This window comes from Melanotaenia boesemani, chromosome 9 (genome assembly GCF_017639745.1).
Source record: "Melanotaenia boesemani isolate fMelBoe1 chromosome 9, fMelBoe1.pri, whole genome shotgun sequence".
NCBI lineage: Eukaryota > Metazoa > Chordata > Actinopteri > Atheriniformes > Melanotaeniidae > Melanotaenia > Melanotaenia boesemani.
In genome coordinates, this window is record NC_055690.1 from 6,886,898 (window position 1) to 6,906,571 (window position 19,674).

General features: G+C 37.6%; 1 protein-coding gene across 1 annotated transcript; it reads right to left on the reverse strand.

Annotated features, from left to right (window-relative positions):
* Nucleotides 1-5,457: 5,457 nt before the first annotated feature.
* On the reverse strand, nt 5,458-18,691 carry mpzl3 (myelin protein zero-like 3). Its single transcript, XM_041994726.1, has 6 exons — nt 18,479-18,691; nt 14,299-14,465; nt 9,692-9,905; nt 8,850-9,006; nt 6,565-6,634; nt 5,458-6,363 (listed from the first exon to the last, which is right to left on the reverse strand). Exons 1-6 carry the CDS (start codon nt 18,543-18,545, stop codon nt 6,289-6,291), a joined length of 750 nt encoding a protein of 249 aa, XP_041850660.1. The 5' UTR covers nt 18,546-18,691; the 3' UTR covers nt 5,458-6,288.
* Nucleotides 18,692-19,674: the final 983 nt, after the last annotated feature.

The following is a 19,674-nucleotide window of genomic DNA, read 5'->3' on the forward strand; positions in this document are numbered from 1 at the left end:
AAGATATTTTCAGGGGTGGTCAGATAATTAAAAAAATATATATATAGCCTACATTTATCAAATAATTTTTTTTTTTTTTTAACCAGGGCTGTCAAAATTAAACCATTAATAAGAAGATAAATCTTTGAAATCAGCACAATCTTTTTTAACACAGTAATGCAACATAGTTAGTACCCATACCATTTTAAAATCTGAATTTGACATTATCTCCATGGAAGAAGCTGATTTTGGGCATGAAGGTGTCTTGTCACAGCGATGAACCACTAAAAACCTCTTTATCCACCTTATTTATGAAGATTCTGACAGTTTTCCAGCCTTACATTTAGAGGCTGGCTGCAAGATGATTCATTTGATAAATCACACAATTAATCACTAAGTCATTGGGGGGGGGGGGTCGCCAACACCAATGCATTTTGGGGGTCGTGGTTAAAAAAGTTTAAAAACCATTGATCTAAAGGTTCAGAGAATCAGGGGGAATCTGTAGGGACAAGGGACAAGGACAAGGGTCAACACTGGATGTGGTCTTTAGGCCCTCTGGCAGAACTGAATGAAATAATAATAATTCTCCATTGGAAATCATGGCATTGGCAAAGGAAAACTTCCAGAAATCATCATAATTCATCATAAAATCCACAAATGGAGGTTAAAGCTCTATCATGCAAAGAAGAAGCTATATGTGAAGACAATCTAGAAAATGCTTCTACATCTGCAAAGGCTCTATTTGTGCTGAAAAGTACATGGAGGTTTTAGAGCAACATTTGCTCCCATCTGGACAACGTCTCTTTCAGGGAAGGGCTTGTATATTTATGCAAGAGAGTGCTAAACCACATACTGCAGGGGTGGCCAGCGTCGGTCCTCAAGAGCCACAATCCTGCAGGTTTTCCATGCATCCCTGCACTAACACATCTGACTCAAATTAAATGGATCCAACAGCCTATAAGGATCAGCACAATGACTCATTAGTTTAAGTCAGGTGTGTGGGTGCAGGGATGCATGGAAAACCTGCCGGATTGTGGCTGTCGAGGACCAACGTTGGCCACCCCTGACATACTGCATCCATCACAACAGCATGCCTCCCGGCTGCTGAACTGGCCTGCCTGCAGTCCAGACCTGTCACCAACAAACATCTGGAGCATTATGGAGGCAGAAATCCAGGAACTAAAGTCCAGGACTGTAGAGCAGTTAGAATCCTGCATCAGACTAGAATGGGACAACTTTCCTCTCCTAAAACTCCAGCAACCGGTCTGCTCGCTTCCCAGACATTAACAGACAGTTGGTAAAAGAATAAGTAGGTTAATTGACTAGAAGATCCAAGTTCTAATTTTAATTTTTTCCTTCATTCCTTTTTTTAAGTGAAAGTAAGAAATGAACCATTTATACAAATATATTTAGATTAAAAGAAGCTCATACAAGTAACAGTTCTTAACATCAGCTGCTGAAAACTTAAATAAAACAAAAAAAGAGTGACCATGAAGCTCAAGATTTATGGCGCAAATTTGCAATGACTATATATGTGATGAATATATGCAATGCTATGTTCAACAGCTTTGGTCGTTGTAATGCATGAGAAGATTGGGACACAAAAAAGGATTTTAATCAATTTTGTCCCAGTTTCATTTGTAAAGCACCAATTCATGACAAAAAAAAAGAAATCCTGAAGGCAGGGGAAACCAGTACAGCTTGTTGCTCATTGATGAGTGGGTTTACCGGATAAGCGTCTAAACATCAAATGGAAAATCCTGTCAAATTAAATCCCAACAATGGAAGCATTAATACAAATCCTTTAAAACAGTAATACATACCACAATCATAATCTATTACTAACAATAGGGATTGTCTGAGAAAAAAGCAAAAGCCTGAAAACACTCAAAATGCCAACAGCCAGACCAGACTGAGGCCAGGGCTGTGGTCCATGCAGAAACAGAACAAGTGTGTGGGACGGTCTTTGAAAGCAATCCATCTGCCCCTGCAAGCGACAGGGCAGCAGCAGCAGCTCCTTCTCTGGACAACTTGGTATGCAGACGTGTGTCCAGTTATTCGATTGTTCTGCGGAGACGCTGAATCTGCTGTTGTACTGACCACAGGGATCAATAAAGTCACACTGCCCTGACAGTATTGAGAAACAGTCAAACGGTATGCTTTGGCAACACTTAACACTTGGCAGCTGTTTACTCTAATTACCAAGTAATTTCTTTGATTACTTTAATGTCAAACATGAAGTTTTAACACTGAGAGAACTAGTTTACAATATGCTGACACAATTTCTGCAGGACTTTAACAAATGACCACATAAAGCTAGTTTATTTGAACATGTTCACTCACAAAAAAGTACCCTGCTCTTTGTAAACTCTTCCAATAAAGCTTTAGAGACTGTAGAACAGAGTGCAGAGAGGTGGTGTGTCACAGATGACAGCCCCTTTAAAAAATTATTCTAATACACTACAGTTACCATTATTAATTGTGCTGGCATTGAAATAGCCTCTTGTAACTATGAGAATGGTACTTTTTAACTGTACATCATAACAAATGCTTGTGGGAGTGTATTCTGCTGCTGGTTGTGTTGCAAATTAACAATGCAATGCTGTTCTTTCATACTGACTGTGATGAAGCTCTTCATTTGCAGTATGAAAGGTCACTGTATCCATTAGAGGCAATGAGATTCACATGTAATCTACCAACAGAATGGTATATATGAGTATTAAGGAAGAAGCCATTTGCACCTAATTGATCACAACTATTATATTTCATTCATTTAATCTGGGATGCTAACCCAAATGTCAAAACTTAGATGTAATCACTAAACTTCATGCATTTTCTATTACATTATTGCATTACAGCAACATGTTTAAAAAGTAAAGAAAACTTTTCAAAAAAGCCAAATGATATGACAGCAATTATTACTCTTATACTGTTATTGTTTTGCTGTACATCAGGACGCAATATCGTGATCTGTGACAGTATTCACCCCGACATTTTTTATGTTGTTGTCTTACAAATTTAAATTTAAATAGATTGACTGTATCATTTAATAAACAAAACATAAAGTTGCAAAACAAATGTGAAATAAGATAAAAACCATCCAAAAGTTGGATTGGATTTTTGCCCGTTCCTCAAGGAAAAACCCTGCTGGGGTACAGAAAGCTTTAAGTTATTCTACAGACCTTTGGTTAGACAGAGGTCTGGTCTTTCATATTGCCATTCTAATACATATTCCTTAAAACCAGAAAATATTTGTTTTTGCTTTACAGTTGGGGTCTCCATCATACTCACTGGTGAAACTTGTATCCAGTCTAAATTATCTAGGCCAGCATCACCCATCACTGCTGGAGAACCATTTTGTTATAACCAGGTGTGAGGCAGTGGGGAGACGTCTGTGTCCTGCAGGACGGCAGTCCTATGGGACCGGAGTTAGTGACACCTTCTCTAAACACCAAATAAAGCCAACTCTTTTAGACAGTGTACAGACAAATACATGATCAACACCCTCTAAGAATGAGGGGGGAAACGTGACTTTGTATGAACAGAACAACATGGACCTGTTTGAACACTTTGCAGGAAGGTTTCTGTTGTTCACCTCATCAATGAATCGTACACCAATTCAAAATGCAAAACTTATATTTCTCTTTTATTTGTGAAATTCATTCTTCATGATAAATGTAGGCTACTCTATTATTTGGTCTGTTTGCAAGTTGGACTTTACATGACGATTTGCTGTATCTCATCAGTTTTTCCCCCTCCTAACAAACGAGGTTCAGTCTGGTTCTGGTTCTGCTGCTGGTCTATAACGCTCTGAATGGTTTAGGACCAAAATACATCAGTGACCTCTTGATCTAGTATGAACCTACCAGATGACTCAGGTCATCTGGATCATGTTTCTTATCAGTTCTAAAAGTCAGAAACAGACATGGAGCTGCTGCATTCAGCTTCTATGCTCCACATATCTGGAACAAACTCACAGAAAGCCTCAGATCAGCTGAAACTCTCAGTTTATTTAAATCCAGGTTAAAGACCCACCTGTTCTCTGCTGTATTTCACTAGTTCACTGTTTAAGCTTACTTTTTTAAACTTGATGTTTTATTACTGTTTTAATCTGTTTTTTTTTTTTACTTTTTTTGTCTTTAATTTTAAATTATTTTCTGATGTTTCAATATTTGTGTGAAGCGCTTTGAATCATCCTGTCGTTGAACCGTGTTGTACAAATAAACCATCAGATCAGTAGATCTTCTGTCTCTTAAGTTATTGACACAAACATGTCCACTAACAAAGCAAAGGGGTTTGTGTGTATATTTAGCTTCTACCCAGCCTGCATTAGGCTGGTCTTTTCAAATTTCATTTACTAGAAATGTTCAGCACCTTGTAGTACATGATTTTGAACATTTATCTAGTTTATGGTCGGCTTTTTTTTGGTCCAAAAGCTCCTCACTTATCCGCTCCAATCCCCATTCCCAAACACTAGGTCAGAAAACAGGTCAGCTTGTGTGTAAGGCAAAGGGTGATCTCTTCTTTATGGCTACCGCTTACCTTTGGCTTCTTGCACTTGTTGAAAATCTGAAAGCTGAATTTCCTCTGCTGAAGGTGGAGCCGGATTGAGGTTCTGCCATCATTGTTGGCTCTGGCTTCCTCCGGATGCTGCTGTTGAAAAGAGCTTTGTGTTTCACTGTTTATATTTGTTTAAAAACTTCCTGTGATTTCTATTTAATAACAATACCCAACAACTGGACTTTAAAAATGAGAATAAATTAAGCGAAACTGCAGCATTTCCACTGGCGAAGAACTTGATGATCGTCTCCTTGAGGCCCAACAGATTTGAGGTTGATGAAACAAGTGTTTGCTGTTTAACTGAGGGTTTAGAGAAGCAAATGTTAATGTAATATTGATACTACAGTACATCTTTTAAGGAAATAGGCCAGAATATTTTACTTCCTCAAGCAGGTCTAGCCAGAAAAATAAATTCAGAGAAAAATTAGTTATTTCTTTCATTATTATATTTTCTCTGCCTGACACTCATAAGCTGTTGCCATGGTAGTCCAGATGAGGCAGGAATGATAATTGTTTCACCATAGCAGTGTGTAAATTATTAAAAACTAGAGGGCATGAGTGAGCTGACTGAGAAACAGATAAAAGAATGAGGCCTTTTGTTTTTGTGTTTTTCATTTGTGCATCAGACGATTTTTTTAAGCGTCTCTGGACCCAGAGCTGTGAAGATGAAATGGATGCTGCCACAATTCGAGACTAAACCTACACGAGTCCAGTCTGACCTCCACGTTTTAAAGCAATATTCAAAAGCAGTGAATAGAGAGGGGTCATTCATGAATAGTGTAGCAGAGCAAATAGAAGAAAAGAGAAAATGGTTGGAGTATCAGCTTCCCTAAAAAAATATTTTAATAAAGGTTTTAATACTGATTGGAAGCATGTTTTTCATAGCAATGTTTGTTCTCTAATAAAAAGCCAAAACAATCTCATTAAAATTTTATTTAGGCAAAAAATGTTGCAGAAAAATGAATTAAAGAAAGCTGTGCATCTAAAGAAAAACAAAAAAAACAGATTTCAATCCTGCTAAATGGCTTATTGCCACATCTATGATGAACCACAATGAAACACAGGCTCACCAGAATGTATTGACACGTGATGACACAGTTGCTGCTGATATGATACAACGGAGGACTGAAAACATGTCAAATATACCATACAGATATTATACAGGCATCCACAGCTATTCGTTTTATCTCTCCAGTTTATAACAGAAATGTTCCACTACAACTTAAGATAACAATAAATTAGACAAAACACATAAATGCACTTCATATCAAGAAAGTGGCACAGTATGCGAATCCTAAAGATAAAATATATATATACATGTACACAGGGCTTTTTTGCTTGTGTTTGAATTTTCAGGGTCAGTTTGTACCTTATCAGACACTAGCAGCTTTGCGCTGTTATTCAGGTGAATGAACAGAGAACATCTTATGGCTGCAGCCTTAGATATTAATATTCCCCTCTTCCCCAGCTCCTTCATATAAAAACAGTGCACTGTTTTCTTTAAGAGCTTCTCAGCTAAATGTAAATCCAATATTTGCAGATTTTATAGTGTTTAACAGAATGGAGCATTTACAAAAGGGGTCTCAGCAAAACAAACAAAAAAGAAAAACTCCATCACCAACATGACTGAGTGGAGGACTGTGACTAAGAAGTGATGAATCCATAATTGATTTCCATTCAGTACCTCCCATTCTTAGGCCTTAATGAGGCCTTGAGGTGCTAGTTACATCTCCTAAGCACCAGAAATCTTTAGCACTGAGATTCAATATAGTCTTTATCTATGGAGGTCCTCTTTTTTAAAGTGTAGTACTCATCGTCTGAATCCTAGAAGAGAGCAGAAAAGGAATCAGCACATGCAAACTGTACAGTAGAGAAGGATTATCAATATTTTACAGACCCTCAGGTCCTGTTAGCAGACACAGAGGGCATGTAAATTTAATCCTGTGAAATGTATCTGGCGGACATGTCTCATTAAGTTATTTATGGCTTGGAAGCCAGTGTGCTAAAATGTAATGTGTACCGTACCATCAGATATAAGTTGCAGCATGTGGCCGTCTTCATGCTGTCTGCCTGTGGGTGGGTGCCATACTCCTCTCTGATGGATGCAGATCAGACGGCACAGATTGTTGACGAGGACAATAAGCACACTTATAATTACAATAAATAGAGGCGGTGTTGTTCTGACATTTTATTTACACGACTCCAACAGGCATGTTTAAAGTGAAATATGATTAAAAACTGCATTTAATGGCTTTTTATTTTTACTGGATTTAGGAGTTTGTCTTTCATGACTTTGATGTGGTGCTGGATTGGTTTCAGCTAGTTATTCTGGCACTTTTTAGTATGTTATGATGAACATCTGTGGCAGTGTTGTTTGCATATGATGGCAGCTGGCTGAGCTTTCCGAAGCTTAAGTAATGCCCAGAGCAAATCCCTAAATTCCAACGAGTTAAAGTGGGAATGCCTAGGATTTAGGGGAGGAACAAAGCAGAGAGCAAGAAGAAGGAAATTTAAACCATTCGTTCCTGCAATCATTGGAGAGCAAACTGCATGAAGTGCTAATGAGAACATAGCTGGAATATTGGCATACTGGGACATATCTGCAGGTGCATCGAGACTCATATAAAAGTGGGTGTAAGGTGTCACAAGGGTTAGGTGAATTATAAAATATAAGTCCTATGGTATAATAACATAAGAAAAAAGGAATAAAAAGACAAATGTATTACAAATAATCATCTATTAAATTTTACAATAGTGTAAATTATGCACCAGATCCAAACAGTTTAGTTCTCTGAAGCTAATTTTCTCATTTCATAAAGGGAAGAAAAGAAGATTTAAATTATGGTAAGACTTAAAGTTATGCATTATTAAAGGCATGGACCCTTTGAATGATGGTTGAGAATTGAGGTTGCTATTTGCACAGTGCTTAAAGGCATATTCAAATCCAACCATTATATATCATTTCTGGTTTACAAACAAAGATAAAAAGGTCCAAGTAACATACTTAGGACTTGTTCATCAACTACTGATTGACTTATTGCAGCAATATCTGTGGTACAATGGTTTGTAGCCATCATGATGTCAATGTGTGCGCCATATTGGTCGTGGCAAGAAGGCAAGACAGGGCATTAAACTAATACCAAGTTGTGGTTTTTACAGGATAAATACAATGAAATTTTCTTTCAAGAGTTTATGGTGAACAATAAAAAAAATTGATTTTCAGCGTCCTAGATGTTCAGCATTAGTCACAGATACTCATGAATAGGTTTTTAAATCTTTTATACTTGATAGTTAAAACAAAAACATGTCTCTAAACCTCACCGCCAAAGGTAAATGTAAAACTAACAAAACCTACAAAAATACTAAACTACTGTGAACAAATTTCAGCAGTATTTTAGTTATCTGCTTTAAGTTCTTACAGGTTACTGAAGCCAACATAACATAACATAACGCTGCTGTTGGGCACAAACCTTTTATGTCCAAAACTGTTATTTTTTACTAAATGAATGAAACTGTATGGTTTTTGTAATAATGGACATAATGTCATCAAACTTGGTATTGTTTTTTTACATCATATATCTTTGGTTAAATATTTGTAAAACTACAGACAGACATAAAGGGTAACCAATAGTACTGATTTATGAAGGAAAAAGAAAATCACAAATTTCGGACATAGGAGGTTTTTGCCCGACAGCAACGATAAGTAAAACCAGCAGCCAGTCCTGCATCCACAAACACAAATCTATGCTTCTTATATAAGCTTGTTTTTAAAAGCTCATATTTACGCTTGGCTAAACTAAACAGCGTTCCCTCTTATAAGACAAAAACCTAACACTTTTAACAAGAAAATGCTGCTAAAAATGCTGCAGATCAAACACTTTAACATGAGACAAATAATGAAACAAACAGGAATGCTGCAAAAAAAGCTAATAATGGTGAATTGTTCTTTTTAAACTGTAAAAAATAACTCAAGTTCCCAAAAGGTTTGAGAACATTTTAAACCTTTTTTTATAACAATCATTCCTGTATTACACCAGTCATGAGAAAAAGCAGCAGCTCCTGTAGGACAACGTAAGTGGTTCATTTAACACCAACCTGTAGGTTAGCCAACAACACACTGTTCACTCAAAGCATGTTTCTACATCATCCAGATCTTCCAGAAGATAAAACCTTCAACTCAAACTTTAATTCTTGTTAACCTTCATCAAATTAGCAATCAAGATGCAGAATCTATAGTCATCAAAGCCTGCCTGCACTATCATTATCCCCAGGAGAGCCACACCTGTGACTGGTTGAATAAATCTACTCACCCCTCTGTGACCTCTATTGGTGATCTGTAGGCCTTGGATTGGTTACCCTGTTTCTTGGGACAGAGCATTCGTCCAATCAGAATGAGGGTGATGATGCCAGAGGGGACGAGGACAAAGATGAGGAGGACGGCAACATCAGAGAAGCGAATGCTGGGTGCTGAGGAGGGGGAAAGAATGTGGGGTCACTGGGCACGCATTAAAATGGTGTTTATAATCGCACCTTCTGGACTTGCTATTCATCTCACAGACAAGTACTGTGCACACAGACCACGTGCAGCACATAAAGTATACAGCAGCTCTACATGTGTCTCTCTGGATGGTAGAAGGAATAAATAACATCCACCGTTTAAAAAAAATGTCAGCTTAGTTCAATGTTTTGAGATTTTTACAAAACAGTTAGCAGAGCTTGCCCAACTTTGCACAAAGGTAACAAAATCCATGTACAAACCCACTAATCATCCATATGTTGTTTCTTAATCTGAACAAACAAGAAGAAAAAATGGTCAAACTGAAATTCCACATTGCTGTTGTTCTATGGACCAAACTCATCTTTGATTGCCTGGCAAACACAAAGATAACTGAGCTTCAGCAATGCTTTTAGCTGCTGGAAGATATAGCAGGTAACGTGTCAATTATTCAGTCTATCAGTCATGATGGTAAATCTGATGAGTTACCCTGAAGTCATCCTTTCAGCTGACACCCCAAACAATGAAAACACCATGTGAAGCCGACACAAAGTGTGTGGATGTTTGAATGAAGCTGCTATCGGTGAAAACATCTTTCTGACTGTAGAATCATAGTCATGCTGGAAGACTTATCCAACAATCTTCTTCCAATCTTACCCTTTGGTGTGACGGCAAGTACAGTGTGTGAGGTCGGGGAGCCGTGGACGTCAGGGGGGTTTCTGACCGAGCATGTGTAGGTGCCATTATCGTTCAGCGTGGCGTTAATCAGAGAGATGGAGGCGTCCCCACGCGCCGGGCTTCCCTGCCAGCGGATACGACCAGCAAACTGGCCTTCACTTGGAGGAAACACCCGAGAGGAGAAGTGGAAGAACTGAGAGGAGAAGAGAGGTTTGGAAAATCAGTCAGAGAAAAATAACTGAAAAATTAAGATTTAAAGAAGAAAAAAATAAGTTGAATTGGGCATTTTTAGCCACACAGACAGAACTGAAATTCTGAAATATTATTCAGGGTAAAAAAAGACTAACTACTTATCTGGAACAGTAGAATTGGGGAGGGGGTATTGTCTTTGGGCAATACAGCAGATATTAAAGAAAAGGTATCTGTGTACAATCTGGGGGAAATGAATTAAACTCAAAGCTACAAGCAAAGACTATCATGCTTTCCTGAACATCTGCGGATGTCTCCAAAAAAATGAATTCATCTTTTGGGTTACCATTTCCCACATCCATTTGTTTTCAGCAACACACACTCCATCACTTCATTCCTCCCACGTCACACTGACCCAGACCTCCTGAGAACATGACATCCAGAGTATGAGTGTGCTCTGTATGTGTGGGTGGAGAAAGCAGACAATCGACTACCATAAAATAAATAACACAGAGCTGAATTTGTGTTTTAATTTCTGTTATGACTAACCACAGATTTTGATGCAAGTAAACAAATATAAACATGAACAGTGACTGTATTTTCCTCTAAAGTGATTTAAAACTGCATCTAATTAAAGAGGTACAAAATAAGACTTTTTATATGTTAAAAAACACATCTATGTGCTTCTTTTACTAAACTGGTTTTGTTAGATGACGATCAAAAACATGCTATCAGATTATTTATAGAGCTACAACAACATCGTTTTACTTCCTGATCACAACAGAAGCAGTCAGCGATTTTCTTAAAGAACATTGTGTAAGAAGACTTTTTTGCATCGTGCAGATTCACCCAGCTGCTTCCACATTTACCCTGAAGGCTAGAACTTCGTTCTCCGACATTATTGCAGCAGAGTAATTACACAAACATAGTTGATGCACGTTTGCGAAGTAGGCCTGCAGGTAAAGGCCATAGACAGAAATCGGAGAGAACAGGCATCCAGTCATCAGCTGAGGCAATTACAAATGCCAGAAATGTAATTTGCCTTCTGCTACAGAAAAGTGCAAAGCAATATAAACAAACCAGAGACAGAAAACTGATATTAAGTGGGACAGAGTGTAGTTATCTACAGATTTATTACCAGCTGGTTTGTGGATGGCAGATATAAATTTAGACTTCAGTGCAAAAGGAAAGATCACTTCTCTGCTAGTCAATAACATGAAATGTGTACAAATCAAGGGTTATAGCAGCAGAGATTATTGCACAGAAAAAAATTATTTAATGGGCTTGTGGATAGCAACACAATTTGCAGAACTGCTGGGGAAATTCTGCAGAATATGTTGTGACAGTGAAGCTAACCATGGCTCAGCCACATGCCAACGCTATGGTTACCGTAAGCTTCAAGACAACAGATGAGAAAAGCCAGCTCTGTAACATAACATTACACAAACGTTTCACTGCCTAAAACTCATGCTCAAATTATTAAATAAATACAAAGAAATGTTCGTGGAACATGCAACAACACATTTTAATTTATTTGGATATATAAACATACTAGCTACATAACCTCTACTCCAAAAACATTATTTAAATGGAATGACATTCCCTGCTGTTATCCACCCCCTAGTTTAAGAACGCAATCCTCCTTGTGAAGGGCGCGTTTCTATTTTTAACTGTGCTTTCTGAAACTTTTCAACATTCAAAGGTTCTTTTACTTCAGGCTCTTCTGGCTGCTGCAGCATCCCAAACTCTTGCTCCTTCTTTTGACATCACTGCTGTGAGATGTAAACACATCACTCCTAGTGCACCAGTGCAAAAATATCTACCCAGACATGTCTTTTAAAAATAAGTTATTCTGTACAACACACAAAGATTAAATCAGTACCGAAGAGCCAAACAAACTAAATACGATCCCACCCACAATTAATGGTCTGGAGGAAAAAGTAGAACATTCATCGCATGTACAAAAAAAGAAAATAATATTAGAAAAATAATCTCAATTCTTTATTTGTGTTGTACTTAAATGTTAGTGAAATGACTGAACTGAAATGTGAGCAAACATTATCCTAAAATGTTTATTTATTTATCTGAATCAAGTTCAAGTAGCAATATATGCACAGTAGGAAGTTAATATGTTTACTTAATTAGACTTGTGAAACACTAATGTATGTTCTTTAAACAGAGAAAAGAGCACGGCTTCCCAATAAAAGCTTAAGCAAACAGAATCGTCTGAACAATCACTGACACCAATAAATTTTATGGTTTTACAACTGTGTGTCTAGCAGCTAGGTTTTTCTGAGACTGGTTGCAGGCCTGGCACTGATAAATCCCCTCCTCCCAGTGCACTGTTATTCCTGATCATTTAAGGACTTGGCAGCGCTCAGCCTACATGAGAGCAGAGACTACGCAAGTGTCTGCTCAGACTGGAAAAACACATTAGACCCAAAGGTCCTTTTAAATTCATGAGAAGCGCTGAAACATAACTAAGGATGGGATACTGTTTTCAACTGGGACCACCTACACGACAAATTCTAGACCAAGTCTGCTACCAGCCTGACGAACCTTTTATCAGCAGAATTTAATTACAAAATCCTCCCAATTACCATCATCTATCACAGATATTTGATTGAATATCCAGCCTCTTGTCTCCAATCTCCAAAATTAATTCTCATCAGGACCAAGGTAATTATGCAAACTCCTGAAGCACTGCAGCAATTCAGATTGACACTAAAGCTTTGGCAGCAAAATTCTGTTTTCTGATCGAGGTTCTCGTATGCTTATTCATGCTCTCTCCCGGTGTGATATATAGCCAGGCACACACTGCCCAACAAACCAGCCAAAGCCAATAACGAAATTGGATGGAAAGTAAATGAAGGTTTAGAAATAGAAATTAAAAACTTCCAGGCTTGGTTCCATCTGTGGGTCATATCTGAAAGGTGACATTTAGTATTTACCTGCAATAAAGAGAAAAGGCTATTTGGACTGAGTGGAGGGAAACTGGGCTTTAAGAGGCAATATAATGCTATATACTGACTGACAAATTCCCACTCTAAGACCATACGAATATGAATCCTATGTTGTTTGAGACCAGACCACTGCATCTTTATGACCAAACCAACAGCACTCTACAGTATATCAGCGGAACCACAAAACATTAGCCTCCACTTAACTCTGAGTGCTCCTATAGGAACTGACTGCATATAGCGTTGCAGCTACCACACTATGGATTCCCACAGTCCAAATACAATTACAGAAAACCGCATTTGATGGTTATCTTCAAGTGCAATGGGCCAGCTTAAATTATGTGGTGCATTCTTAGTGGACTTCTGAGTGAGCTGGTTTAAAAGTCTGAATGCAGTTACAGGATTGAGTGGATACATCCGAACATTTCCAACAAGACCACAAGACCATCGCAGAGGAAGAAGTATTAAGATAGCTGACCGGCCAGGGGCTTACAGATGGAGCCTAGAATGGATGAAATGGAAGCTGGAGGAGTAAAACTTGAACGTTACCTCTTCAGTGTGGCTAAAGAAAATCTTACAACTACAAACAGAATCTGCATTAAAATGGGAATGAATTTGCTTGGGTGAGTTATTATGTTCACAGGCAGGTCCAGAGATCCAGTCAGACTGGTCAGGGATGCAAATAAAGAAAGCAGATATTCAAACAAGCCACTTGTCTGTACAATGAGCACAGCCTGAAGGAGAGCTTTAAAAAAAATCCCACGGAAATAACAGCATCTGATTCTTTTCTTGGTCAAATTTTAAACTGCTGAAATGATTTTCACCTTTGAATATATTTGTGCAGAAGTAAAAGAAAAACAGCATCTGTCTATAAAGTTAATATGTAATGGTTTTTTTTTATTTATTTATTTTTTATTTTTTTTATTTACAGTTCTGACATAATCAATGATGTCAGCGGTGCTCAATCAGAATTCTTTAGAAATCCCAATGAGCTGAGGAAACCTGCCGCTAACAAAAATGATTAAATGAACTCATTTATCTGTTTCCAGGTTGTAATCTACTGGTTTTTAAATGCCAAATTTTATAGAATCCAACATAACTATCATTATTTTTGGATAAAACATAATCATTTACATTATGGATGATACTATGGGTCACAGGCAAACAATTTCAAGCAGAGCTGGTGTACTAGAGTGTACAAGCTAATCACTCAATAAAAGCATTGAATTCAAAGTGCTCTACTGTGAGCAAATTGTAGGTGAAAGTGTGGATTCATCAACACAAACTCAGACACCTGTGAAGTTTCTCGTTCATCCAGGTCAGAGCCCAGCTAGATAAAACTTCACATTTTAAACAGAATGAAATTATATTATTTCTAGCATACAAACTATGTTTACACTACACACCTATTCTCCAAGTTACTCTAAAAATACTCACAGTCTGAGGTAGACCTCCAGTCTGGGGTCTATAAGACCAGTCAACAGTCATCTTACTGGTTGGCCTACTCGTGGAGGAAAAAGTGCAGGATAAGGTGACGTCATCGCCTCTAGATGCATGGAGTTCTGCTGGAGTGCTCACTGTGATGGAGGAGACCAGGGTAGGCCCTGGAGATGAAGGATGAGAAAGGAAGTATTAGAGAAAAAAATAAGGATCAAAGCATAGTGACAGAGAGGTAAAGACTTGAAAGCAGCAAAATAAGAAACAGAAGCAGATTTACACACTCAAAAGTAAAGGAGGAAGGGGAGTGGAGAGCAGAGGAGAACACAACACATGTGAGTGACAATACCTGCTCACTTTAAACAATGTAGTAAACAAAACACTGATAGCATCTACACATGTGCTCCCACTGGTCTGCCATGAAAGTGTCAGCACAGCAGACATCTGGTAGATTCAGAAGTAGATGACAGTAACTCCAGTTTCCCACCAGCCTCTCTTGTTCAGTTTTACACACTTGTTACGAATCTGTCCATCAAAGGCCTTCAGCTGTAGATAAAGCTTTGCCCAGGAACTGGGACCCAGTGCCTCTCAAGGCGTGGTTTCAGTTTTATCACTTCACTGACTAATGGACAAAGGACACATTTCTTAGATATTTAAATTTTAAAGGTAAAGCTTTGTGCTTTGAAGATTATCATGCAACGCTCATGATGCATCAACCTGGAAAGATAAAACCATGTTGCACCAGGTCTGGATCCATTAAGCATTATATACAGCAGATATTGAAGTAAAAGCAGAAAAAGAGGGAAATCTATTAATTCTTATAAAAGAAAAAAAACTTTCACAAATATCCCAGCTCTTAACACTACTTATAGCCAAGTAAGACTCTTTCAGTTTTTATTTCAGAGTTTCACCCATTTTTCCAGCAAAAGGCTCATCACTTTGTTAGCTTCTTGCATTAGTCTATTGAGTTAGTCCATTCTGGGCCTGTTATCTTTTTGCAGAAGCCTTTCCAGTTTGACTTTTTTTCTTTCCTAGACGGCATGATGTCTGCTTGTATTTGCTGATTTTTAATTGATTTATCTGCTCTAGTGAAAGGGTCTCCGTGCTAATAGCTGCAACACAAGCCCCAAGCCTGATTGGACCACCACTGTGCTCAGCAGTTAGAAAGATTTTCTTTTTCTTTTTTTTTAACATATCTTTATTCAGTGTGGCAAACAAAATGTGGGTGTTAGTTGTTACAGTTTTCAGGGACTTGAAATGCTGATAGAGCTTATAAATTTGCATGATTTGACAAATATTACAGAGTGCAACTAACTAGTGGACTGTGCAAATGCTGGTCTAATGGACACCATCTACAGCATCCTTAATGAACAAAAAAGTATAAATAAAATAAAAATGCATCATGTCTAACAACACTATCACCACATCGTAGTGGACATCAAGCAGAGGACCTTTGAAAGCAGAACTCCTTCTTAACCTGAGAAAAGATGGGTGCTGAGAATCAAGTAATTAAAGGCAGGATAGAAAACTCAGCAGCTCGTCAGTGGCTGTATCGACACCTGACCCTGCCAAGGAGACACCGACTGTCAGTGGTGGAGATAATACTCAGATATTTTACTTACATATAAGTACTTCTAAAAACACTCAGTTACGCTCAGTAAAAGCCTAGAACTTTAAATGGTACCGCAAATACAAAAATGCAATTTGCAAATTAATTAAAACAGAAAACATCTGTTTTACCATTGCAAAAGCATAAAAATATTATCATTACCAGCAGAGTTGTAGATAATGTAGATGGAGCTCTTTCTTAATCTGATTTTCACTCAACTGCTAGTAATCATCATTTTAATGTAAGTTAACAAAATGTAGGGATGGGCAATATGGAATAAAAATAAAATCTCAGATGTTTTCAAACCAAATCCAATCTTGGATTTTAATATATTTTTTTTCTTTTATTTTCTTAAAAACATGATAAACTTGTTAAAAACAATATTTTATTTAATTATATGAATGAATTACGTTATGTTATTAACTTTTCCATTGTATAAACAGCTCTTCCATAGAGATGTGCAACACAACTGCATCAGTGATCTCTTTCCATCTGGATCCTCATCAAACTGGATCCACTGCAGAAATAATTAATAATTTATTAATTTATTAAGAGAGTTTGTGGGTTAAAGATGTTTTCTGCATCTTGAAGAGAAGCTAAATTCCTTGTATAGGTCTTAGCGCTTTCAGACAAACAGCGTTATGGTGCGAAGGGTTGATTTCGTTGCTAACTATGGAAGCTCAAGGACAGCGTTTGTGGTGCACGAAAACAAGATTTTCATAAAAATAAATGGTCATAAATTGAAAATTTGATTATCGATTTTATTGGTATTTTGTTAAATATTTTGTGATTAATCAATTTTATCGATTAATCGCCAAGTCTTAACAAAATGTCACACAACCACTGAAGCCCATAATGGAAATATTTGCCAATTTTCTAGATTAAATGACTAACCATCAATCAAGATAAACACCAGAGGTCTGTGCATGTGTATAAGTAGCACAGATGAGAACTGGACGTTTTCTTAAACATGGCAAGGAAATCTGGAAGGACTTGTACATTTTTTTGGCTGTTTAAACAGCAATGGAAAACTTTAATTGTGGTAAAACATGAATGCGAAGAACACAGACATTACTTCATGAAGATTGCCTCTGTTTGTGTGACACTGAGGGGGACAGTGGTTGATGGTGTTTGACCACTGATGGGCCGTGTTTGCATCGGGGAAGAACACCGGACATACAGAGAGCACGGGAGAAATTACATGCTGTCATGGTAGAAGAAACACTGGATTTTATTCCTAACAGCAAAAACATAGTAAATTTATTTGAGCAGTCGTCATTCTGACACTAAATATCTATGATGCCGTCCAGCTTTACGAGACACAATGGAGAAAGTTTGTTATGCCAGTTAATGTACTAAGAGACAAGGGGCTGCAATGTTGTTGAGAGTTAATGACTAATTTGGAAGATATTGTGAAATCTAACATTATCTGCTCTTATCAGGGCAACAGGGGTGCCCAAGTCAGGTTCTTGAGATCTCCTATCCTGCAACTTTTAGATACAACCCTTCTCTGACACACCTGAATCAAATGACTGAATTACATCTACATGTCATTCAGCTCTGCAGAGGCCTGGTAACGAGCCATTTATTTGGTCAGTCCAGATAATCAATAATCAATGTTGGCAGATATGAGGTAATTACGACAGGCCATCTCAGCAATTGTGGTACCAGATGGTGCAACACACAAAGCAGCCACTAAGTTTGTCTATACATGTTCAGACTATTGCGTAATTTAACAACTTCACACATCATTCTTGCAAAAATCTCATTTCTTAAGTCACTGCTAACTAAAAAAAACAAGTTGAAGTATAATGTATCATGCAAAGATATGACAAGAGTAGATGTGTCTAAAATTAGTTCTTACTGTAAATATGCTACTTAATCACATTTTTGCTGTATTCCAACACTACAGGGTACACATTGTACACTGTACACACCCTAGCAGGCACTTTGTATTTTCCCTTCAAAGGCAATTGTTTATCTTAATATATTTCAGTGTTTTCATGCTGGAAGTCCTGAAAAGAAACTGTGGCGTTTTCGAATGTAGCCTAATAAACCTTCAGACAGAAAGAAAGGCCTTGCATTTCAGAGCCATGCTTTGCCAAAAGTATTGCATACTAGCTGTAAGAACCCTGTAAGCCTGGCCTCTTACCCAGGGTTCTTATAGTATTAACTTTTCCTGTATTCACAACAGCAGACATGACGCATTCAAGGTGAAGTTAAAAGCAGTTTGTAACTCTCAATATAAGCAGGTAAAATGAACAACCTCATATTAATAATACGTGGCATGTTTGCTGTGGTTAGGGTTTTGTATTTCAAGCAGGCATTCCCTCCTGGACTTTAAACAGGTGCCTTTGAAAATGAAGCGTATTGTTTGCCAAAAGAAAAAAAAAAAGTTTCGGGCTGACAACAAATACAGCTTAAAACAACATTTATTTAACTTATATTTTAACCACAACAACAAAACCCTGCTATGGTAAGACAAGTCTAAACTACAATAATGGAGAAACTTTCAATAAAGTTTCTGTTGAAACGCGACATGACAGAGTAGCTCGTGCCCAGTGTACTCACCGAAACAGAATAAATACAGCAGCAAAACGGCGTTCAGAGCGGCTTTTCCCAGGACCAGTCGACGCATTATCAAATGAAGAGACAAATCCACTTTGGTGACGATTAAGGGGGGAAAAAGTTAGATCAAATCTTTGGTAAAATTCCGTCCATAGTCTGTTTATTCATGTCTTTCCGTTCCGTCTGGAGTCTAACTACCTGTCAGACAGGTGTAGCAGGAAGTGGAGCTTTAGATCAAAAAGTAACTCAGGCTCAAGATACCAATTCATAACTCAGATGTGTTTTTTAACAGTAAAAATCTTCATGAAGAAATATCCTCACCTATTCTGGAAATTCATCATATGATACTAAAATACCAGCTTTATTTAGTCCAACATATCCTCTTTATTTTAAGAAAAAGTTTTAAATTACTGCCAATGTTGTCATCTGCTACCAAAAACTAGTCCGTTTTTTATTCGTACGCTGGTTAGTTTTTATTGGTTTTTATTTTCTTATATTTATGAGATAGTTTTTGTAAACAGATACAGGCTGTGGGGCCAAAATAAATCAATATTTTGTTGTGGTACTCTCTCTTCATCCATGTTCATCTCCGTACATGATCCCCTGTTTCCCCAGCCAGCCGCTGCATAAAACCATGGATACTCTATTGGGACGCCTCTGAAATTTCTAGACAAATTACTTCTCTATCCCTGTCCCTGATCTCCTGTCTTTACTGGTGTAATTATCTCCAATGGGAGAAGGTATTTGTTTTTCCAGCGTTCTCTAGGGTGCAGTGCTTTATCTCTCAGCTACGTGTTTCTGCAAAGCCCTTTCAAAGTTTATTTGTGCCTTTATTTGGTCTGGATTGTCATTTCCATTCATCCATCATGTCTTCCCGAAGCTTTTATGACAACCACGGGGATGCTGTACTTGTGTAACATATCATTTTCTTTATACATCAGAAAAAGAAGAGGTTATATACTGGAAATAGGAATAGAAACATGGATTTCATTTGAATGTGCATTTATCATCTTTCTTGTAATATGTTTTAACATTTGACAGAGTGACACTCTGTATGACAATATTTTTCTATGGAGTTATACAAAATTGCATGGTGCAAGCTTAAAACTCTTAAATTTAAGTTAAGGAGCAGTTTCTCAAAGGAGCATGTGAAAATGGTGTGTGAACACATACAACTAACATTTTCATGTAAATTTTAT